Source organism: Biomphalaria glabrata, chromosome 3, assembly GCF_947242115.1.
Source record: "Biomphalaria glabrata chromosome 3, xgBioGlab47.1, whole genome shotgun sequence".
In the NCBI taxonomy this organism is placed as follows: domain Eukaryota; kingdom Metazoa; phylum Mollusca; class Gastropoda; family Planorbidae; genus Biomphalaria; species Biomphalaria glabrata.
In genome coordinates, this window is record NC_074713.1 from 50,548,354 (window position 1) to 50,572,544 (window position 24,191).

General features: G+C 33.5%; 2 protein-coding genes across 6 annotated transcripts in view; one reads left to right on the plus strand and one right to left on the minus strand.

Annotated features, from left to right (window-relative positions):
• Nucleotides 1–17,210, plus strand: LOC106076290 (GTP-binding protein 2-like). 4 transcript variants are annotated; one of them, XM_056022512.1, is made up of 12 exons: nt 1–225; nt 2,884–3,020; nt 3,159–3,185; nt 3,431–3,615; nt 3,802–3,904; nt 3,998–4,195; nt 4,879–5,053; nt 5,770–5,986; nt 6,886–7,080; nt 8,137–8,308; nt 11,873–12,034; nt 14,411–17,210. In XM_056022512.1, the coding sequence occupies exons 2-12, from the start codon at nt 2,895–2,897 to the stop codon at nt 14,570–14,572; spliced, it is 1,722 nt and encodes a 573-aa protein (XP_055878487.1). In that variant the 5' UTR covers nt 1–225; nt 2,884–2,894; the 3' UTR covers nt 14,573–17,210. The 4 variants fall into 4 exon arrangements, with proteins under 4 accessions (XP_055878487.1, XP_055878488.1, XP_055878486.1 ...); XM_056022513.1 differs by lacking the exon at nt 1–225 and adding an exon at nt 510–792; XM_056022511.1 differs by lacking the exon at nt 1–225 and adding an exon at nt 510–788.
• Nucleotides 17,197–24,191, minus strand: part of LOC106064863 (kinesin-like protein KIF6) — a 17,142-nt gene continuing 10,147 nt past the window's right edge. The window contains exons 16-21 of one of the 2 annotated variants that reach the window (XM_056022510.1): nt 24,037–24,087; nt 23,496–23,553; nt 22,163–22,304; nt 21,127–21,305; nt 20,057–20,172; nt 17,197–18,807 (exon numbers count right to left, since the gene is read on the minus strand). In XM_056022510.1, the coding sequence (XP_055878485.1) occupies nt 18,788–18,807; nt 20,057–20,172; nt 21,127–21,305; nt 22,163–22,304; nt 23,496–23,553; nt 24,037–24,087 (566 nt within the window). In that variant the 3' untranslated portion in view covers nt 17,197–18,787. Of the gene's footprint in view, nt 18,808–20,056; nt 20,173–21,126; nt 21,306–22,162; nt 22,305–23,495; nt 23,557–24,036; nt 24,088–24,191 lie in introns of both variants that reach the window. The other variant, XM_056022509.1, reaches the window with a different exon arrangement.

Here is a 24,191-nt window from a genome sequence, read left to right on the forward strand (position 1 = left end):
GTCACGGACTGACGAAATATGGCGGAAATAGTTGGCAATAGTACAACCGTTATTTTTAGCTCAAACTAAGCAAAAACATTTTGGATATAAATATAAATAAAGACATTATCTTTGACTGCACGAACATATAAACTCTAGAATCTATCTTGATTTAGATTCTAGATCTAGATAGGTCTAGTCCAGTGCTACATTTATACTCACAAACTGTGAAAAACTCATGAAACTGTTAAGTGTTTTAGTTTTAGTGTTTTAAATTGTTTATTTATTATAATTATTTATTATTATTAGACTTCGACTTAGACTTAATTAAGTCACTTAAGACTAGTCACTAATTAATAGTTAATTACCCAATTAAATTAATAATTATATATAATAGTAAGTAATTAATAGTGTAAACACATTTTATTTTTATTGACTGTCAGTGACAGTAATAGTATGTGACTATACAGTATACTACTATAGATTATTATAGTAGTTAATACTATCTAATTCTAATAGTGTAATAGTCTAGAAATAAAAAAAGAATACAATAACTAATGATAGTAACAGATTCTAAATTCAAAGAGTCAATCTAGTATCTACTGAGAATCTACTCTAGATCTACATCTAGTTAAGTAGTTTCTCTAGCTCTCTCTAGTGACAGTCTAGTCAGTGACAGGTCTATTAGTTATTAGAGTTGAGCACATCTGAATCTGATCTCAAATTTCCAAGACAAAGGCTAAATTCTTCAACTAGATCTAAATCTACTTCATTGGACTTCAAGACAGTCACAGTCACTAAGACCAAGTGTTAGTGAGCAACATTATAGATCTAGATCTAATTATTTTATATTACTTATTAAGTTATTATTAATTATTATCTATATATATATATAATTGTCTTCTTCCCTCAACAGTTTAAACGAGTAGTAAGGAGTAAAGGAAAGATCACTCTGTGGATAGTCCACGAGAAAACAAGAGAGGGGGAGGGGAGAACACGTAGTCACAAAATAGCAGGGCAGGACTGTTGGAATATCACTCTTTTTTAAAATTTCTACCTCACGTTAAAAAAAAGGGGGGGGGGGAGTAATCTACTCTGTAGTAACTATCGAAGTGACAGAGCATGCTCAACAGTTTGGACACAGTGGAAAGATCACTCTTTTATTTTAGAAACTCGGACGAAGGGAGTTATCCTAGGTAATTTAAGAGTGAAAAAAAAAAAAGAAAATTTTCGTCTGTTTATTTCAGGAGATTGGTATGAGTTTTCAAAAGATTTTAATAATTTCCGGATATTTACAGGACTTTTTCGTATATTTTGCAATTTTAGGAGATTTACAGGACCTCCTGTTAAATTGACAGGCCGCTGGAAATCTGTTATAAGTTATAAAATGGTTTAATTTAATAATTTATACACCTAAAAGTGCTGGGACCACTACGGTCGTACAGGTTGCAGTGGCCTAAGGTTGGCCCTGCAAAATATAGGCGTATGCTATGCTGCCGGTCAACTAGTTTAAATATTATTAGGCTAAAGACTATATCTATAGAGTCTAATCTAGAATAGTCTAAGTCTAGCCAGTCTAGAATAGCCTAGATCTATTATAATAATTATTTCAGGCAGAGTTGTGTTTACTGAGCGCCTAAAGGCAGCACGGAAAACCAACTCCTAGATACCCCCCCCCCCCCCCCCCCCCTAACTGGTCCACAAATGAGATTGGACCAAAAGCGCTCTGAGCATGTTATAAGCATGAAAGTAGCGCTAAATAAAAAAGCTATAAAAAAGCTATGTTATCTACAAATCAGTGGTTTTGTAAATATTACACATTTTATATCTGGGTTAAATAGTGTATTTCATAGAGTTAAAAGTTATTTTTGCCAATAATATTTTGTCATTAGGTTCTACATTTTTGTTGTAAAGTTCTTTGTTTTCTTCATTGGGTTAAATGCTCTCATCTTAAACTTCAAAAGTAGGGCCAAATCCTTTTTAAATGGACTTGGATAAATTAACTTGTCTTCCAAGTTTCTCATATCCATGATCTGTCATAATTTCTAGAAATTACATTTTTAATAGCCATTAGGCATATTGCACTAACCTATGTAATACATTTTACAACTTCTTTTAACTTTATTTTTTTATCATATTATTTGGATGGTTGCTTGGTGTATATGCTGCAATAATGTTTGGTCGTCTTAATTGTCCTGGGTTCATACCCTGCCCAATGCTATATCCCCGTCGTCTTGTTGGAGGTTTGAACTAGAATGTCTTCAGATTATTTTATTTTTAAACTCAGAAGGAACACTCGAAACGTATAACATTGTACATACAAAGATTAATTCATTATCTTTTTAAAAAAATGCTTCAATGCTTCCATTATTTGAGTTCTTTTGGGGGACTGCATTTTTCAATGGCAAAATAGTTAAACTTTATTAATGAAGTGAATTAAATTCTATAAAATTGAATGGAAATTTTTGATAGTAGAAACAAAATGTAAGTTTGCAAAAAAAAAAAAAAAGAAAGAAAACTTTTAAAATTGAATTCTAATTGAAATGGACTTTGGTACTATCTATTATGTAAGGAAATCATAGTCAGCTTTAAAAATAAAGCTCATCAATCAAACATTATACCTTCATTAAAAATTAGAAAATCAACTACCTTCTATCACTGCCACAGCCTATCTGCTCTAATAGCTTAAATAAACATTGTTTTTCCTTGAATCATATTATTTTACTTCTGACAACAGTAGAAATAATCCAGTCAGATTAGATTGTTTAAAATGTATATTACAAGTTCTAAGCTGGTGACATAATGATACTGTGTAAATGTGTGTATTTATAAAACTGATTCAATGTCATATTAAAGATAAACAAAAACCTATTAATATAAAGGTTGACATTTGATGTGTTTCAGGAAACAGATCAATGAATGAATACCTTACTGATATGTTTGGTTCAGATGACAGTTTTTGTGAGAAAGAAATCTCTCGCATTAGCTATCAGAATGGACAGAATGTGATGGAGGAGCTCCCAGCCAACCTTCCCCCTGAGGTATATGAGTGTGTACAAATGTTTTTTGTACAATAGTGTATTTAAAAAAATATCTCTACAAGTTTATTGTAGTTGTTTTTAATGTTACTATTCTGTTTTTGTCCTATGATGTCCATGTTTTGTTTTTCTTTTTTCCAGGAGGAGGAAGGAAATGTTGAATACAAGGTAATGAAAATTTTATGTATTTTCTAAGATAATTTCAAAACAATATTTAAATCACAAAAATAGATGTTAAAAAAACAAAAGGACAATTTTTAATTATAATTGCAACCAGTCTTAAAGAAAATTAAAATTACAGGTATTTTTTTTTTTTTACTAAATTTTTTGTTTTCACATTTTCTTAAAATTTACAAATGAAATAACTTAAAAATTAATAAAACTCTTCATCATTTCTATTTTCTATTTCTAAGCTGAAGCTGGTCAAGCCCTCAGACTTCCGAATGGAACATCTTGTAACTCAGATGAAATGGAGGCTAGAAGAAGGACAAGGGGAGGCAATTTATGAAATCGGTGTCGAAGACAACGGTTTTTTGACTGGTCTTTCTGATACTGAAATGGACGCATCCCTCTCAACTCTGAAAAAAATGGCTGATAGGTAGATCTTTTCTACTTAGCATATCCTATTATTTTCTTTAAAATGTCACTGTGTAAACTGCAAATCTTTGAATAATGTCAGTTTGCTCTATGGTCAAATTGAGTTAACAAACATCCTAGCAACACAATGAAATAGATTAAGTAAAAACATTAATTGGTAGTGACTAATAAATATAATTTTAAATAGGCTGGGTGCATCCATTGAAGTCCTGCGTGAAAAAGTGACAGAAGTAGGGGAGAGGAAGAGGGCAATGGAAGTTTTGGTTCGGAAAGTACCAGACGACCAACAGGTAAAGACTTATGCTCAAGTTCTGACACTTATTGCTGTCATATTTTTTTTCCTGTTAATCTGCTTTACTTACAGAGGGTATTTTATTTTCCAGTTCATTGACCTGAAGCTTGCTGTCCTGGGGAATGTTGACGTCGGAAAAAGCACCATACTTGGCGTGCTCACACAGGGGGAATTAGACAATGGGAGGGGGAGGGCTCGATTGAATCTCTTCAGACATTTGCATGAAATTCAGACAGGAAGAACCTCAAGTATCAGCTATGAGATTCTGGGATTTGATGGAAATGGACAGGTAACTAATAAGTGATATACTCTATCAAAATATAAGACCTGATTCATAAAGCAATATGCCTTTGCTACTATATCAACACTGTTTTGAACTGATTAAGAATAAGAGAACTGAGTTTTTTTTCTTTTAGTCCGCCTTCCTTAATGTATAGGTTTGAATTCTGTCTGATGGTGTGGACCATATCCTCCTGTGTGGCCCTGAATTTCACTGTTTGTCAAGAATATGTGTATATACAGTACTTTATAACCTTTATCCAATTAGGATGTTATAATAGGGATCATTTTAATAATGGAAAACATCTTTACTGTGTTAATGCATCACAAATGAACATTGTTAGCAGAAAGGTTGTGAAAATTTGTCTCATAACCAGTCAAAATATTTTGTTTGAGACCATAGATAGAATTTTTTTTTTCAGTTCTTGTTTATGTTTCCATGTCTATTAACTTCTTATCTTTTGAAATAGTCAACATTCACTTAATCACTATGCCCTTGTTGTTTTGTTATATTTGTTATATTATATATATATATTTTTTTAATGTTTACATTAAAACTATTTTACAACAAAAAAAAAAGGTGGAAGATGAAGAAAATTTTTACTTGAAATTTGTTAGTTAGGCTTTACTTTTGATATTTATATTTAAAGTTTTGTACATTTAATTTGCGTTTATTTATGATTATTTATTTAGGTTGTTAACTACAGTGCTTGCCGCAGCATTGAAGAAATATGTGAGAGATCCAGCAAATTGATAACATTAATAGACCTTGCTGGGCATCACAAGTATCTTAAAACTACAATCTTTGGACTGACTGGAAATTGCCCTGACTTTGCTATGCTGGTCGTCAGTGCTAACACTGGCATAGGTAACTTAAGGCAATTTAAATACTGAACAAAGTTTTATCACTAATATTCAAAGGGAAAAAAAACAAAACAAACTTTTCTCATATAAAGCTCTTATTGTAATGAATTATTCCACATTAAAAGAAAATGTGTTTATTAGAACTTATAAGAAGGATCACAATTTATTTTTGAGGGGGTAATTATGACACATTCTAAAGCTTTTTTTTTTGCATATAATGTCTTAAGCTTCAATTTGTAAAATTATAAAGATATCAATGAGGAACAAAATTAAATGGTTTCTTGCGGTTCATAGGTTTATCAGTCTTCTTTTCAATATACGACTTCTATTTGTAAGCATTTTCCTTTTCCAAACTCTTTTAGAGTTTAAATTTTAATTGTTAGCAGTCTTCTTCTTCAATGTGTTGTACACAAGCAAAGTAGATGTTAAGATATGTTAGAATATCTGTGAACTATCAAGGCCTCTTGAACATTGTTATATATAATTGTTTTGATCTACATCAACAATTACAGTCAACAAAGATTTTGTTAAAGTACCAAGTAAACAAAAATTGTGTAAATAGCAAACTTTCATTTAGAAAATGTAATATTAGTACTATATACTTCTATATACTTAGTCTGATGGACCGTTGGGGCACCACAAATGATCTGTCAACCATTTCTTCATTTTTTTTCCAGGATGAACTATATTAATTTCAAAGTTTGTTCATCTTTGTTTCAGCGGGCACTACAAAGGAACATCTTGGTTATGCCTTAGCCCTGAAAGTGCCAGTGTTTGTTGTGGTGAACAAGATTGACATGTGTCGTCGTGCAGTCCTCGACAGGACTCTGAATCAACTGGAACAGATACTCAAGTCACCAGGTGTAAAGAAAGTCCCATTCCGGATAGAAAATTCAGACGATGTTTTAACTGCTGCAGGGAACTTACTTGCAAATAAGTGAGTTTTTACAAATATTTTTTATGTCTTTTTATTCTGTTTTGTACTTTCTTTAAAATGTCATTTCATTCTGTTTTGTACTTTTTTTTTATGTCATTTCATTCTGTTTTGTACTTAAGTGTCATTTCATTCTGTTTTGTACTTTTTAAAAGTGTCATTTCATTCTGCTTTGTAGTTTTTAAAATGTCATTTCATTGTTTTGTACTTTACAAAAATTTTCATTTCATTCTGTTTTGTCTTTTTTTTTTTTTTTTTTTTAATGCTTCAGAAAAAGTGACTTGAACTCTTCTTACATGCATGTCTTACATAAAAAACAACAACATTATTATCTTGTTTTATTGTTTGTAAGTTACAAGCTTTAAATGGTGTGTCATACTTTTAAATGGCTGCATCACTTTCCATTGAATGTTTATAGTGTATAAGCTTCCATGGCTTCTATACAAAGCTGTTTGCTAGTCAGATGAGACGTCCTGCTAAGTACATGAGTTACAATCTAACATTGAACTCCTGCTAAGTACATCAGTTAAACTCTAACATTGAACTCTTTCCCTCCATGTTCCTACAAAACAAATCATTTTGTCCTTTAGAGTGTACTCCCCTGTTATGATTAAAAAAAACCAAAGATTTACTGCTGCAGGGGTAAACGACTGTATAGAAAATACATATTTGCATGTTTATTGTACTTTATTATTAAACTGTGCTTGTCTGAAATCACATAGTGATACTCCTTTCATGCCCCATTAACACAAAAAAAATTATTCATTTTTTCCCTACTTTCTAGATCTAGTTAACAGTACGATGACACGGGTAACTGCATATATTTGTCATAATACTGGCTCTTTGAGGTAACAAAATACCTAGAAACACTTTGTAACAAGCTGATTATTTTTGTGTTTCAGTATTACTCCAATCTTCACAGTGTCCAGTGTCACTGGAGATAACCTAGATCTACTTAAACAGTTTTTGAACATTCTACCGCCAGTGACCCCGAGCTGTGAAAGAGAGAAACGAGTTCAGGACATGACAGAGTTTCAAATAGATGAACTTTTCAGTGTACCAGATGTTGGTACTATTGTTGGTGGTATCATTCATAGGTCAGTAAAAATAGAATGAACTCTAGTGAGATAGTTCAGAAAAAATCCAACTTGTTGATAGTATATCAGGACCATAGTTAGAAGGATGGAAAGATAGGAGGTTCCAGATCATTCAGGTTGACATAACATCCAAATCCTATAAGATTTGTCAGGCTCATTGTAGGGTGTGGGTTTAAAAAGTTTGTTTTCTTTTATGCTCTACATCACCTTTACCTATCCCTTAGTCTGGTGGGCTGTTGGGACACCACACAAGATTTGTTTACCATCTTTCTCCATTCTTCTCTGCCTTGGATAGAACCTCTTTCAATGGCAGGCCCGTCCATTCCTTTATGTTGTTTTTCCATCACTTTCTCTGTCTGCCACTTCTTCTTTTTCTTGGTACTGTTCCCCGAATAAAGGTCTTTACGAGCTCCATCTTGTAATATGGCCATAAACTTTTATTTGCATTTTTTTACAATAATTAGCAGGTTTTCTTGGGGTTTAATTGCAGTAGTAACCCTGTCTCTAATCTCTTGGTTTGTGATGCGGTCTTTAAATATGATACCTGGGATCCTTCTGTAGCATCTCAATTCCATTGCTAGGCTCCTCCTTCTAGTTCTGCAGTCAGCGTCCAAGACTCGCAAGCATATAAGAATATGTCCATGATCAGTCTGATTTTGGTGGCTATGCCTTTGTCTTTCCATATTGTTTTGAGTTTTGCAAGTGCTGCTGTGGACTGTGCACTATAAGAGAACTGAAAAAAAAAATGCTATTAACTTGTTTGAAGGTTTTATAAATAGTGTCCATCTTTTTCTTGCATCTTTAAAAGAAAAACATTTTTTTGCATATTACTGTAAAAACTGTCATTTTAGCATTGGGAATAGAAATTCAATTTGTAATTACTACTTACCGAGATGAGTTTATAAACAATGAGTTGAATTGATGAGTTAATGTGAAATTGATGAAAACATTTTATCTTGTTTATTCATTACAAAATTTTTTAGTTTTGACCTAAGAAGATACATTCTACGTTATAAAAAGAATAGTTCTGATTATATGTTGTATTTACTCTTCTAGAGGTTCAATTCGCGAGGGAGACCAGCTTATGCTTGGACCCAATGACACAGGAAGCTACAGAGAGGTAAAGGTCAAAACTGTCCACAGAAACCGTCTTCCCTGTCGACTGATACAGGCAGGCCAGGCAGCATGTGTAGCTCTTATGGATGTGGAGAGAAAGGATATCAGGAAGGTCAGCATCACATGCCATGTAGTTTCTTCTTAATCTATCGTTATATCAACAACTAGCCGGATATGACCCGCGGCCTGCAGGGCCTTAATTTCGCTATTACTGATCTACTGGATTGAATTAAGATCTATGTCAAATTTGGAGAATGTTCCCTTCAAATTTTTTTATATTTTGCCACAAAAAAAAGAGTAGAGCATGTAAATGGGTTTACCTCTTCAGCTGAAATATTCATTTCCAATATAAATTTCTGAGAAAGCTGGGTTCACCTGATTTGTTAAAAAGTTTTGTTATTTAATAGAGATACAATTAGGTTACATACACTATGGTCTCCGCCATGATATAGGGAACTTTTACTTACTTAGACTTAGGTCCTCCCGCGCCGTTCGGCGCATTGGGCGGCAAGCTGTCTCCATAATGATCTGTCACTGGCAATGTCTGAAGCCTCTTCCCATCTGGTGTCCACTGTTCTGAGGTCCTCCATGAAGGTGTGTCGCCAGGTAATACGAGGACGTCCCTGTTTGCGCTTTCCTCGTTTTGGCTTCCATGTTATCGCAACTCTTGGTGTGCGTATTCATTTTGACGTAGAACATGTCCCGCAAACCTCATGCGACGCTCAGTCACAACCTCACTAAGTGTTCGACTCCCAGTTCGGCAAAGGATTTCCTTGTTTGAGATCCGGTCTGTGTAACTGACTCCCAAAATCCGTCTCAGCCATCTCTGTTGAGCCACATTTAGTCTTTTCTCAATTTTGACAGATGACTTCCACGTCTCACATGCATATGTAGCAGTTGGAATGACGATTGTGTTGAGAAGGTGTATTTTTGTCTCGAGTCCAATGGCTTGGCTAGTCCAAATAGGCTGCAGCCTTTGGAAAATGCTCCCTGCCTTTCCTATTCGGCACGCTACATCATGGTAAGCATCTCCATCATTTGTTATGATGCTGCCAAGGTACGTGAACTTGTCCAGCTCTTCAAGCTTTGACTCGCCAAGTCTGACGGGGACACCCTTTGCCTTATATCCCACTCGCATAATTTTAGTCTTATCCAAGTTTATGCGGAGGCCAATTTTGGGTGCCTCTCTGTCTAGGCTCTCCGTCATTTCTTGAATGCATTTATTTGTAGCCCCGAGTAGTGCAACATCATCAGCAAAGTCCAAGTCCGTCAATCGGAGTTGTTCATGCCATGGAATACCAAAGGCAGTCTGGTTCATTGCTCTCCTCATTATGTAGTCGATGGCTAGGAGGAAAAGGAAGGGAGATAAGATGCACCCCTGTCTCACACCTGTCTCAATTGTAAAAAACTCTGTTGTTCCCTCTTCTGTTTTAATGCAGCAACTAGACTGACTGTAAAGGTGTCGTAGGATCTGGACGAATTTTTCTGGTATACCGTATTCTCTAACTATTTTCCATAGTGATTCTCGGTGGACACTATCAAACGCTTTTTTGAAGTCCACGAAACTGATCGTTAGCCGTTGTTGGTACTCAAAACTTTGTTCTATGATATTTCGTAAAACGAAAATCTGCTCTGTACATGATCTGCCTCTTCGGAAACCTGCTTGTTCTTCTCTGAGCCTTTCATCTACAGACTGTTGAAGCCGTCTCAACAAAACAGTGCTGAAAACTTTGCCTGGGACAGAGAGGAGAGTAATGCCCCTCCAGTTGTTACAGTCTGCCAAGTTGCCCTTTTTTGGAAGCTTTACAATCACTCCCTTTTGCCAGTCCTCTGGGACTTTTGAAGTTCGCCAACAGAGATTTAAGAGATCAGTCATTCTGTTAACAATGCACTGTCCCCCATATTTTAGCATTTCTGCTGATATCATGTCTAGTCCTGGTGCTTTGTTATTCTTTAGCACTGCAATGGCCATGGTAACCTCCTCAGCAGTTATTGGGTCTGTCTTGACCTTGAGATCATTGTCTGGAGAGGGGTCCTTGAATATGTAAGTTATGTCTGGCGACAGTTGGTTAAGGGTCTCTTTAAAGTGCTCTACCCATCTTGCATCCTGTTCTTCTTTCGTTAACAAAGTTTTGCCTTGCTTGTCTTTTATTGGTGCCCCATGTCCACTCTTTGCTCCAGTGAGATCTCGGACAATACGATGGAGGGTTTTTGTGTCATTTCTGCTTGCAGCTGCTTGTGCCTCTTGTCCCTTCTGCTCAATCCAGTCCCGTTTATCTTGCCGACAGCTTCTCTTTACTTTCAGATCTGCTTCCCTATAGGCTTCTTCCGCTAGGCTGCGATCCTGTGTTTCATTTTTCTGATCTCGTCTACGTTTGGCCTCTTTCCTCTCATCTATCAATTTCCATGTTCTGTCTTGTATCCACCGTTCCTTGTATGAACCTCGCCTCCTTCCGATAACTTCTTCTGCGCACCCAATAGTGGTATCTTTGAAGTTGGCCCACTCTTCTTCAAGGGTCAATATATCTGCAAGAGCCTCAAAGCGGTTCGTTAGTTTCAATTGGAACTGTGCTGCAGTATTGCCGTCTTTAAGCTTCTCTACATTAAATGGGCGGGGTCGTGTGGCTCGTTTTGGTTGGCGTTTCAATCGGAGCTTACATTTGCCACTGACAAGGTAGTGGTCTGAGCCGATATCAGCTCCTCTGCGGGTCCGCACGTCTAACAGAGATGACCTCCATCGTTTGGAGATGCAAATGTAATCTATCTCGTTGAAGGTTTCCCCATTTGGTGATCGCCATGTTTTTTTGTGTATTTGTTTGTGCTTAAAATATGTGTTTCCAATTGAAAGGCTGTTGGATGCGCAGAGAGAAATCAAACGCTCGCCATTATCACTGATGTTTTCTGCAGAGCCATATGGTCCCATTACATATTCAAAGCCAGTTCGGTTGGGATTGATTTTGGCGTTAAAATCTCCCATCAGTAGAATTAGGTCGTGAGTAGGTGTTTCATCAAGAGTGGTTTGTAGTTGATTATAGAACTGATCTTTGATGGTATCTTCTGCATCCTCTGTAGGGGCATAAGCTTGGATGGTAGTGACTTTAATTTGCTTTGTTTGGAGTCGAGCTGTAATGATGCGGTCACTGATCGACTTCCAAGCAATTAGCGCTGAAGCTGCTATTTTAGACATGATGATTCCTACACCACCAATGTGCTCCTTGTCATGTCCTGAATATATTATTGTCTTGCCATCATTGATAATTTTTCCACTTGACGTCCACCGCATCTCGCAGATCCCAAGGATGTCCAGCCGATAAGAGTCAAACTCTCTTAAAAGTTGGGCCAGTTTACCGCATTGATTCAGGGTTCTTACATTCCACGTGCCTATAAGAGTCGGTTTCCTTGCGTTGAAAGGCTTGCCATGTATCGGGTATTGGACTTCCAGTTGGCTTTGATCCAACACCGTCATCAGGGTTTGGCCGCCCTCGCCGCATGTATAGTTTTCATTATGTGTCGAGTTATGCCAAGTTTTATCAAAATTGGTCAAATTGATTGATTTTTATTTGGGACATACATACACATATACATATGTCGTACTTTCTGCTTTATACATTACACTTTGTTATGTTATATGTAAAATAAATGTTTAATCTCTGAATTGTAATGATCTATTTCACAGGGCATGGTTCTAGTTAGTCCTCAGTCTCCAATAGTTTGTTGTAAAGAATTTGAAGCTGATATATATGTACTATTTCATAGTAAAAGCATTACCAAAAACTTTCAGACTACAATCCACATTGGTACAGTCAGACAAACTGGGACAATCATTCAAATAGACAGAGTAAGTACAATAGACAGATTCTAAAGTGTAATAGCTTTGTTTTTTTTTTTTTTTTTTGTAACTAACAGCTATTGAAAAATAAATAAAGAAAGAAAGAACATAATTTTGGAAAACTCTATAAAATAAAGAAATTCAACAAAATTTTAACTATAGCTATTGGACGATTACATGAGGCTGCAATCCAAAATCTCCCCCCTAGTATAAATGCTTGCTTCCAATTGGTTGAGATTCTCCATTGATCACTGCAACATCTCAGCGGAGATGCCACCATTTAGGTCTTAATTCCCTCATTGCTCTTGGCTAAGTAGTGTAAAGCTGACTCTTAGATCCACAAGAAAGCCTAATCACAAATCTGCATGTTTTGTGAGATGATGCCACCAAATTTGGAACTAACAGGATGACAGAACAATGTTCATCTGTCTTTGATTTCAATGTGTGAAGTTGCACTATTCAAGATTGGCCTAACTTGTTAACATGCATAATTCACAACATGCTTGAAATAAATGCTAAATCAGAAGGGATAAGAGCAAACATTCTTTTGGGACTCACTTGTAGCTGCCTAGGAAGACTGAGAAATAGCTATAGATTCAATACTAAAAATCAAAAGCAGAACAGATCCAGTCTCTTCGAGGCTTTAAATTCAAGCTTTCATAGTGTGTTTTAAGAAAACCTGACTATGAAGTTAAAAAAAACTATAAAAAAAAACAACCTGCATTTTGTAAAACTAAATGATAACAGTTGACGCTATGGCATATATCTGCCAACCATATTGCCTTGATATGAATCTTTATCGAGGTATCTTGGATTTTTTTTCTGAATTCTTGTACAATCAAAACACCAGTATTAATTTTACCTGATAATTCTTGTATAAACAAGTGCAGTTATTGCTGACCACATTATAGCATTGTAATTTTGTACACTTTTATAGGGAAACTGAAGCAGCATTCTTGTGAAGATATACTGTAGGACAAAACAATAACCATAACAATCTTTGTCTTGTATTGGTCTTTAAGATCACCTTTTGTGATGAAGTGTGCACCATTCAATGTTAGCCTTTAATATCAGCTTTAAGACTCTTATAAGAGACCCAGCTTGATGTGGCTTGAAATAAATATTTATTATTTTGTTGTATCTTCAGGTTACATTTTGACATTTCAGGCTCGTCTCAAAATTGTATCTTTATCCCTTGATTGTCAATAAAATCTTCCTACTCTCTCTGATTCCTTGATTGTTAATGACTACTTCCTACTTTCTCTGATTCCTTGATTGTTGATGAATACTTCCTACTTTCTCTGATTCCTTGATTGTTAATGAATACTTCCTACTTTCTCTGATTCCTTGATTGTTGATGAATACTTCCTACTTTCTCTGATTCCTTGATTGTTAATGAATACTTCCTACTTTCTCTGATTCCTTGATTGTTGATGAATACTTCCTACTTTCTCTGATTCCTTGATTGTTAATGAATACTTCCTACTTTCTCTGATTCCTTGATTGTTGATGAATACTTCCTACTCTCTCTGATTCCTTGATTGTTGATGAATACTTCCTACTTTCTCTGATTCCTTGATTGTTAATGTCTACTTCCTACTTTCTCTGATTCCTTGATTGTTAATGAATACTTCCTACTCTCTCTGATTCCTTGATTGTTGATGAATACTTCCTACTTTCTCTGATTCCTTGATTGTTAATGAATACTTCCTACTTTCTCTGATTCCTTGATTGTTGATGAATACTTCCTACTTTCTCTGATTCCTTGATTGTTAATGAATACTTCCTACTTTCTCTGATTCCTTGATTGTTGATGAATACTTCCTACTCTCTCTGATTCCTTGATTGTTAATGAATACTTCCTACTCTCTCTGATTCCTTGATTGTTAAGGAATACTTCCTACTCTCACTGATTCCTTGATTGTTAATGAATACTTCCTACTTTCTCTGATCCCTTGATTGTTAATGAATACTTTCTCTGATTCCTTGATTGTTAATGAATACTTTCTCTGATTCCTTGATTGTTAATGAACACTTCCTACTTCCTCTGATTCCTTGATTGTTAATGAATACTTCCTCTGATTCCTTGATTGTTAATGACTACTTTCTACTTTCTCTGATTCCTTGATTGTTAATGACTACTTTCTACTTTCTCTGATTCCTTGATTGTTAATGACTACTTTCTACTTTCTCTGATTCCTTGATTGTTGATGAATACTTCCTACTTTCTCTGATTCCTTGATTGTTAATGAATACTTTCTCTGATTCCTTGAGTGTTAATGAATACTTCCTACTTTCTCTGATTCCTTGATTGTTGATGAATACTTCCTACTCTCTCTGATTCCTTGATTGTTGATGAAAACTTCCTACTTTCTCTGATTCCAGGATCACATAAAAACGAATGAGAAAGCCAGAGTCACTTTTATGTTCAAGTATAAACCAGAACATATACGAGTTGGAGCAAGACTACTCTTTAGAGAAGGGAGATCCAAAGGCATGGGGGAGGTCACAAGAATCATCCCATTTGATGAAGATATTCACAGATGAACTGATGTGGGGAGAACTTTGTCGACTGTAGTGACTTTCTCTTACCTTTTTGTTTCCAACCCAGTGAATGTGTGAAGTAGTCAGGCCAGATAGGATTGGTTCAACTACTAGAGATCACTATTTATATCCAAACCTGTGATATTATCATCAATATAATGTGGAGTTAACTTCCTTCTCATGACATTCTTCTAAGAAAGAAAAGCAACATAAAACTAAACCAACAAGGTAAAAATTTATTGTAAACATTTACATGTTTTTCCTTTATAAGCTGCTCTGGATGGTATGGAAAGCACTTTTCAATTTGTACTGTTTAATAACTGAGCCAGCCTTAAGTGATTTTTCAATAAAGAAAACTTAACTCTTTGACTCCGGAATTATTTTCCACATGCATTACTAAATCAATGTATCTGCATATCTTAGTTTTATATCGTGAAGTGCTGCACTCTTCCTTAATCTTCAGACTTGAAGACAACCTTTTCCTAGTGAAACCACCCTTACAAATTTTAATATGTATTTCATAATAAGGTGATTTGTGTAAGAACTTTAAAGTCCTTATGGAAAACATATACATCTCTGTGTAATCCAGCTCAGAGTGTTCAGTCCATGTCAATTTACTGGGACAGAATATCATTTACCTTTCTCTTGTACAAGTTTTTTTAGATGATTCCGAAATCTGAGATAAATTTTATCATAGCATTTTTCTGCTTTAAAAGGTTAATAAAAGCAAATTGAATAAAAAATAAATTATTTTGCATACTATTAATAAATATATCTAGGGAGCTGCATGTTTATGAGAATTGCAATCGCAAAATAAAAACCTTATCCTTATTTGTGAAGGTTTTATGTAATTCACTTGAAAGTATCAAAGATTGTACATTTACTATTCTGTTTTTTTTCTTCTTCTTGTTAAAACTTTTATGGAATTTTCAATTTTTTCTTGTCAAATATCTTGAACAAATTATTTTTATAAGGCTGTGGGCACAAGACATACCAGTGGAATTTTACTCATGTTATTATGGAATGTTTACTTTCTTCCAAAAGTTATTGAGAACCTTCTCACCAATCTTGATCTTTAAACATGATTGAATTAAAACTCTTGTCTTTCTAGTTATAGTTTTTAAAAAGTAACTTTGTTTTACTGTTGTTTTTTTTCTTCTTGTTGAAGATAAGGCACTGACCTGTGTAGAATGGTTTAAACTTAATAGTGAATTTTGATAGGCATTTCCTATTACTAACTTCTGTCAAAAGTAATGGTTAGTCACACAGATGGAAAGATAACTAAATGATTTTTAAAATGATATATTTTTAAAAAGTTCCTTGAAAATCAAACAATTAATCAAATAGCCGGATAATTAGAAAGCATTTTGAGTTATATTATTACATAAAATATTTTACCAAATAGGTTTTAGTAGATATCTTACAATCATTAGTCTTAAAATATAAATATTATTTAGGTAATTCACTGTGATTGCGTTCTGGGTTTTTATAAAGTTGAGTATCCAAGTAATTGTGAAATTTCTGTGTTGAGTTACATCTTATGCTACACAAACTCATCTCTATTTTATTGAGCTTATAGTTGAAATACTGCTAATGAAAGCCACTTTTCTAATTGCCTATACAAAATTAATTAAGTCAATGTTTTCAGTTTCAAAGAAATGGTTGTCAGACTTTATATTTTTTAATAATGATGTGAAGTTGACTTAAGTGTCCATTTAGTTTTCTTTCATCCTAGACACTATACTAGTGTTTTATATTTCTCTGTAATTAGATCTATTTCTGTCTTGTAAATAATAGCTGTATGCACTCTATTTGTACATGTTGCTTTGAAACCATGATGTTGACAAATATTGAAAGAACATCAAACATTTTCTTTTACAGTTTGATAATAGCATATTACTCCATGATTCTATCTGGTGAATGTTTTTAACTATAGGAGAATTGTTTATTTATGTAAAAATGTATAGTGTGTGTATAAATCTTTCTGTGTGCTATATTTAGCTTTGATACATTTAGATGTGAATTCTATGTAATGCATTTTTTACTTCTCTTGAAACATTTTTAAAACTACATTTCCCAAAACATTTTTAAAACATTTCCCAAACATTTTTAAAACTACATTTCCCAAACATTTTAAAAACTACATTTCCCAAACATTTTAAAAACTACATTTTCCAAAACATTTTAAAAACTACATTTCCCAAAACATTTTTAAAACTACATTTCCCAAACATTTTTAAAACATTAACCAAACATTTTTAAAACTACATTTCCCAAACATTTTTAAAACTACATTTCCCAAACATTTTTAGTTTAAGTTTTTCTTGTTTTATCCATTTATTTTGAATGACAATAAAAACAAAATGAGCTTTTAAAAAGTTGTTTTGTTGTGTCTGCTATGTTTATGAAACAATTTTAATTCTATTTTTTGGATGGTTTTTCTTTTGTTTGACTGCTAATAAAGAATTGCTAACTTCCTCTATCTTCCCTTTAAATTGATAATTATTAGATTATGAAGGCGTTGTAAAATAAGTTTTTAGTCATTGATGAAAAAAACAGGTTTGAGGCTTACACGTGTGATGAATTGAACTAGAGTCAAAGTTATATTTACAGAAATAAATAAAGGATTTAGTTCTATAAATTTTCTTTCTTTTATTTTTTAAAATAAGACTTAAGTAAATTAGTCATGGAAATATGCTTACAGTCCACTAAGTCTCATTATAAACAATGATAGATATAGTCCTCTCATCATAAACATCATATGTGTGGACTTTGGTCATACTGATTCATGAACATAACATTAAAGAAATCAAATAGAACATTGTTGCTGCTGAATACTATACCATTGTGGTTATAAAGGAATTTTTTTCAGATATAGTCTCAAGACCAAACTTTATATTTCTGATTCTTATAAGTCATCATCACCAAACTCTATTTGAGTAAGGGCTTGAGAATCTTAAATCCTCTCTTTCAAAGTCCTGGACAAAAACTCTGCCATTTTGTGTAGTGCTCATAAATGTCAACATACAGGTCAAGAGCTTGAGGCTTCCCAGATGTAGAGATCGAATCTGCAAGTTTGGGACAGTCAAAAAGAGTATTGATGCACTTGTTTCCAGGGAAGGCCATGTCAAGGTACCTCATGTGCTCCCAGACTCAAGTGTTGTTTTTTTTGGGATTTGTCACAGTACTCAAACCATTTTTCCTTTTCTCTTATTTGGATTCATTAAGGTTACTCACAGGCTTATAAATAGATATAGATTAAGTCTTTCGTTTCAAATGTAATTCTGATAGGCAAGGAAAGGTAAACCTGTTTAAACATTGTCCTATTGAATTATCTCCTATTACAAGAAAATAAAAACAAAACAAAAATGTAAACATTATAATAAACATTGAAATTCTATGGCAACTTTTTCTGGATGGGGAAATTTTCTTAACAATTTGATTGGGGTGTGATCAGAGAGAGGCAGAAATGTAGGACATAGGGGCAGAGTTTTATATACAAATATTTATACCGTATGCAAGCCCAGACTATAAGCTGAGCTGTGATAACATTAAATGTATATTCTTTAAATTAAATACACACAATAAACATCATTTTTTAGAACAAGGCTAAGGAGCCAAAATAGCACATAATACAAGAGTATACAATCTAGTCTCAAGCACTGATAAAAATTTGTGATTAGAAAACAATGTCGTTCAATCACGTTTTTGATTACAAATGTTAGTGCCATTTTTCCTTCAAAATTCTGGAATCTTGGTCTATTTAATTTGTTATTAATGCGATGTAAAAATGTATAATGATCTCAGTGAAGTGACAAATGTTGTGTTTGGCTGACTCAGTTTTAAGAAACATTATTTCTATACACCATCATTAACAGTACTTGTGTGTATAATGTTATAATAATGAATTTATCAACAGAATTAATGAGTACAATACATTTTAAAAGCTCTAAAGGTTATGATCTAAGAAATTTTAAATGCAAGTAATTGTTTAACATTTTTTTAAGCAATAGAAATATCAAATACTATTTTAAAAAGAGTTGGTAAATTGGTAAAAATTCAGCAATTGGCAAAAACTTGGTCGACTTGTCGAGTCTGGTCGTAGGTGAATCAGTAGAATTCTATACCTTTCTTGAAAGACGCTGGATCCATAGAACTGGTGCATGTATTTGTATGTGACGTTTGACTCTATCCAAATGATTGATTCCTTCTTTACTGTCACCTCTGATTGGCATTGACTAGATATTGGACCACAAAAAGTAAAGGATATTTATTAGTGTTGACAAAATGATCATTTTTTTATTTAAAGCCATAAAATACAAGACCAGCTGTCATTTGAGCCCTAATGTCTCCAAGAGGAATGAGAGTGTAATAATATTCTTTGCTCTATAATTATAAATATATCTATGATAATATTAAGTACCTGTGGTGATTGTGTTTGTATATAGTAATGTAAACAACACTTGATAGAACCTTGGTTGTAAGATTTAAGGAATTCTATATTTATTCATTATTATTTATTATTATTTCATTGGTTGATTAGGTAAAGTGGGGTGACGGCCCTTGAGATTTGTTATTGTTGTCAGAGGCCTGAGTTTTGGAGCCTAGTTGTATAGTATAAGTAATATAGAAGTCAGTTTTCATAATTGTGCATATTTGATAGTTAACATTTGATGCGTTGCCTGCAACTACAGTTATCCTGATGACTTTTTATTAAAGTCATATTCTGTTATTAATTCATCTCTGGCTTCTCGTTGAATTATTGAGAGAAGTACGTTGATGTGTTACGTCTAAGCCAATGTACAAGTTCACAACAGTACCCCTTTCAGACCTTGCGATCTATAGGGCAGATGATGCAAAGGCCATCTGTTTCTGTGGCCCACGGTTAACGAGGGTGTTGTATGGCCAGCACAAAAACCAACCGCTTTTACTTTTCCCCAACTAGTGTCAGGTACCCATTAGAGCTAGGTGGACTCAGCCCAAAGATCCCGAAATAAAAAATCCCATTCTCTACCAGGATTTGAACCCAGGACCCCTGGTTTGGAAGACAATTGCTTTACCGCTCAGCCACCATGCCTCCTATCTATAATATCAGATAAAAAAAATTTGGGTCTTTATGATTTATTAATAATCATATTTCTAAAAGGACTATTGGCTGCCTTTCCTTTATGTCTCATTTATTATAATTTTTGTTAAGTGTTAATATCAATAGCTAAATAGTTGAAACGCAATAAGATTTTGTAACATTTTTATATAACAACTTAACCTATTACATGAGGACATTCAAACTCACACTAGGGTATACTAAATAGTCTGTCATAGCTCTTTACAAATGTATCAGTCTACAATATCTTACATCATGTTGTCATCCAGGGTATCTAGTGTTGATATGATTTATCCAAACCTACAGACCAACACCACAAATAGAAAACTGCTTACAGTGTGGAACATGAACATATACAAAACAAATCTGGATAAATATGTTACCTTTTTGTATTATGGCCTGTCTGGCTTTAACAAATGCTTGTATGTCTGCATCCACTTTACTGTCACCAGTCAGTGTAAAATTACCAACAGTTGGGTAGGCAGGTGGCTTGGATGTCCTGGACAGACATTGGGGCCAATGCAGAAATAATAGAGATAATTTGTCTTTATTTTCAACTTCAATAATTGTATTACAAATGGTAGTTTATATCAGAATTTAAAGAAAGCTTCAGGGAACAGTGCCGGGAAAAGAAGAAGAGGCAGACAGAAAAAGCGATGGGAGGACAACATTAAAGAATGGATGGGCCTGCCATTGAGAGAGGTTCTAAACAAGGCAAAAAAAAGGGAGGAATGGAGAAAGACGGTCGACAAATCTTGCCTGTCCAACTGTCCAACAGTCTAAGGGATAGGTAAAAAAAAAGAAAAACATTAAATTGATAAACAAAAATGATTTCTTCAGATTTAACTATGTGAAAAGCTTTATTGTCAACCACTATAATTTTCTTTTTAATTTAAAATTCAATTAATTAACTCTTTTAGTGCAGTGTTACTCTCAGCGAGTAACTTCACTAGTGCTGGCAAGTGCGGCATTACCCTAAAAAGTAACTTGGATGTGGGACCAAGACACTTTTTTTATAAGCAAAATGCAAAAAATACTTTTAAAAAACCAACAAAGCTAATGCTTATGTAGTTTGGATCAGTCATGTAATTAAATTTGTAATAGCAAAAAAAAATCTGTGCAATAGGAAATATTTTTACCAAATGTTTTTGTTTCTTGCAATTTCATGCTTTTAGCTTTCTTAATAAGCTATGATTCTTTCACTTGTCTGGACCAGTTGGAAAGGGATGGGGGAAGAAAGAATGGGGTATCTGGGTGATCAATTTTTAAATGTATTGCTATTAGAATTTGCTATTAGCATTAACTATCAAGTGTAATACATTGTAAAAAATACATAATAATTAGTAACTCACATGGGGTAAACCATTGTTGCAATTGAAAATTTTGACTAACTCTTTCAAAAATGGTAGCCTCCTTATAAACTGAGAATAAAACATAAGCTATAAAAACTTACGGAGTCTGACCAGAACTACTTCCCCTGTCACTGTCTGAAGAATAAGTTTCTCTGGTGAATGTTCTGTTTGTAGGAGGTCCTCTAGGTGGCGTTGGCACAGGAGGTGTGATTGGAGGAGTTTTCCAAGCTGACATTACTTTCTGATGACTGAACCCAACTTGAGACTGCCTGGATTGGGACTACATATTGGTTTGGGAGATCATACAAATATCAAGGTATTTATTAGAGTCTAGAATTGCATTATGTGTGGCAATGAAATGTACACATATAGTTTGACAATAAAATAAGAAATAAAGAAAATAAGAAATATAAAGAAGTTTCAATTTAGTAATTGAATGCAGCAATGTGACATACAAAAATCCATTAGTAAGTTTTTTAAGCTTACCCTATTTTGGCACATATACCCTGCATACACATATACATATAGCCTACACATATACCCAGCACAAATTACAAAATGAGTGAAAACAAAATTGCACAACTTGCACCCTTAATACCCCACATGTGAAGAGTAGATTTATGAAAAAAAACTACTGCTAACATGGTTCACTTATTGGAAAAAGGAAAGGAAGTGAATAGGATACAAGTTTCGATGGCTTCACTCATTCACTCACTATAGTGAGGACAGTTTCATTAGTGCAACTGGCGATTGATTGTGGGTGTATTGCATGCATTGTAGTCTATACATTTTGACACTACCAGTATCAGCAAATTAGTATTGTTGCTTATCACAATTGATTACTGGTATATAAAAAAATGCTCTGCCGCATTAGTACTTTTTGTTTTCTTGAGGTTTATAATGAGATGCGCATGAAGCTTTGCAATGTACATTTCATAACCACACAGTGAACTATAGGAGGCATAAAGACCCACCGGTATATCCATAGTTTCCAATATGCTATTTTTAGGAAAATACATTTTGTAAACCCTGTACCTTTGTATACCCCGCACAGCTGCCATTTGTTTGGAAAAATTGCATAACACGCAGGATATATGTGCAAAAAAAAAAAAGTTAATTTCAATGAAGTAATCCAACCTGTCTAGCACTGTAGTTCATCTGCTCAGCCCACCAAAGCTCAAAATCTTTCATAAGTTTGACTTTAGACTTTTCTAGGAAGTGTTGCAAATGTTCAATTTCTGTTTTCATTCCCCGAAGAGTTGTAAATGTTTCTTTGTAACTAGGTAGTGGATTGGAATAAAACATTGATTGAAGAATAAAACTAACAAGAAAAAATGATGTGAACAATTATTTAAAACAGAATGTAATTACTGAATTAATATGAAAGCTGTTTGAACACAAGTGATATAGGCCTACACAGGAGAACATTTATTTAAAATGTAAATATGCAGAACCAATAAATAAAACAAGAGTAACAATAATAAATCTGTGCAATTAAAATTTTTTTTGCTCAATTGCTCTTACTTAGCGCAATCTCATGCTTTTAGCTTTCTCAATGCACTATGATCCTATCACTTGTCAGGACCATTTTGGAAGGGGGAGGGAAAAAGGGGATATCTAGGTAAAGGTTACCATGATAGCTTTTTAAATGCATTTAAAAAAAGGTGTAGACTTGAATTAGAACTTGAGGTCTTAAGCCTCCTCAAGGGAACTAATTCAACTTATACCACCACATCTGTCAAGTACAATTTATTTCCCTTGTTCCATACTAAACAAAAAAATTGATTACCAATATATAGTTGTTGTCAGGTACAAGAAATTATTGTACGAAATTTCAGCTTGAGATTGGGTTGGGGAAAAATAAGGTGTACAAACCTTTTACCACACAGACAGACAGACAGAGTGAGTTGATATGAGATTTGTAATTATGCACGGTAGCTCAAAAGTAAAATACAATACAGTGCTTTATACAAAAGGTGAAGGTCACAAATCTAGGATTTTCTCTTAAACTTAAATTATTTCTTGCTTTTCTCAATAATGAATCAAAAGTTTTGAAGTCTTATTCTATATTATCTGTCCATCTATCCCATGTCCTATACCTATAAGTTACAGATGATTTTAAAATGAAATAATTACACACATCATTCTCTCACAGATTCAATGTCTGCTACAAGAAAATTTTATGAACATGATTGTAAAAAGAAAAAAAAATCTTTCCCATAATTCTTTTTCTCTCAAATGGTTTTATTCTGATTTATTACTTCATTTCCCTCAGACCAGTACTTTAATTTAATTTTGCTAATTTTGAAACATTTGAGAACTTTATTTTGTTTAGCAGTAATCAATAGTTATTTCCCTTTAACAAAAAAAAAATTAAAAAAATACACAATTAGGCTTTTTAATTTGATAATACGAACAATGTACAGGAAAAAAAGAAAAGTTTTAAAAACAAAATGACCTATTTACTTACACATGTTTTTCCTGCTCCATCTTTATTTTAATGTCTCTCTCTACATCAGTTTCACCATCTACTGGGAGATATCAATGAATTAAGAGTGATAGTGAAATGTATTTTGAATTCCATATTATTAAAGGCAGGCAAACAGACAATTATAATAATGACATAATCTTATAGGCAAATGTTTATGTAAAACAAAACAGATTCATGATGAAAAATTTTTAAATGTTAAATTCCATGATATGCAAAAAAAATAATTTTAATTGAATAATAATATTTAAATTTTATTTAAAAAATCAATTTTTCAAATGAAATGTTTGTAAGAGCTTACATAATAATGTCAAAATCAAAGTTAACTTCTGTCATACCATGAAACTGCATTACATTTTAACTCATTTTCAATTTTAGATTTATAGGCTATAATGAACAGACATAACATTTTTTTCTTTACTGAATGGGAAAAACTTAAAAACTTATTTTCATGACTTTAGAATAATTAAACCCATACATTTTATTAAAGAAGCCACTGTTGTTGTTTTTTTAAATATTTTACCTTCTAAGTTGTTTTGTGTTCTATACTGTGCCAGGATATTTTTCAAATGATCTGAAAACAATAACATCAAAGTAGTCAGGTACAAAAATATAAAAAGTAAAATTTTGTGTAAATAAAGTTTATATTTTTTTTAATTTTTTTTTTAAAGCAAACAA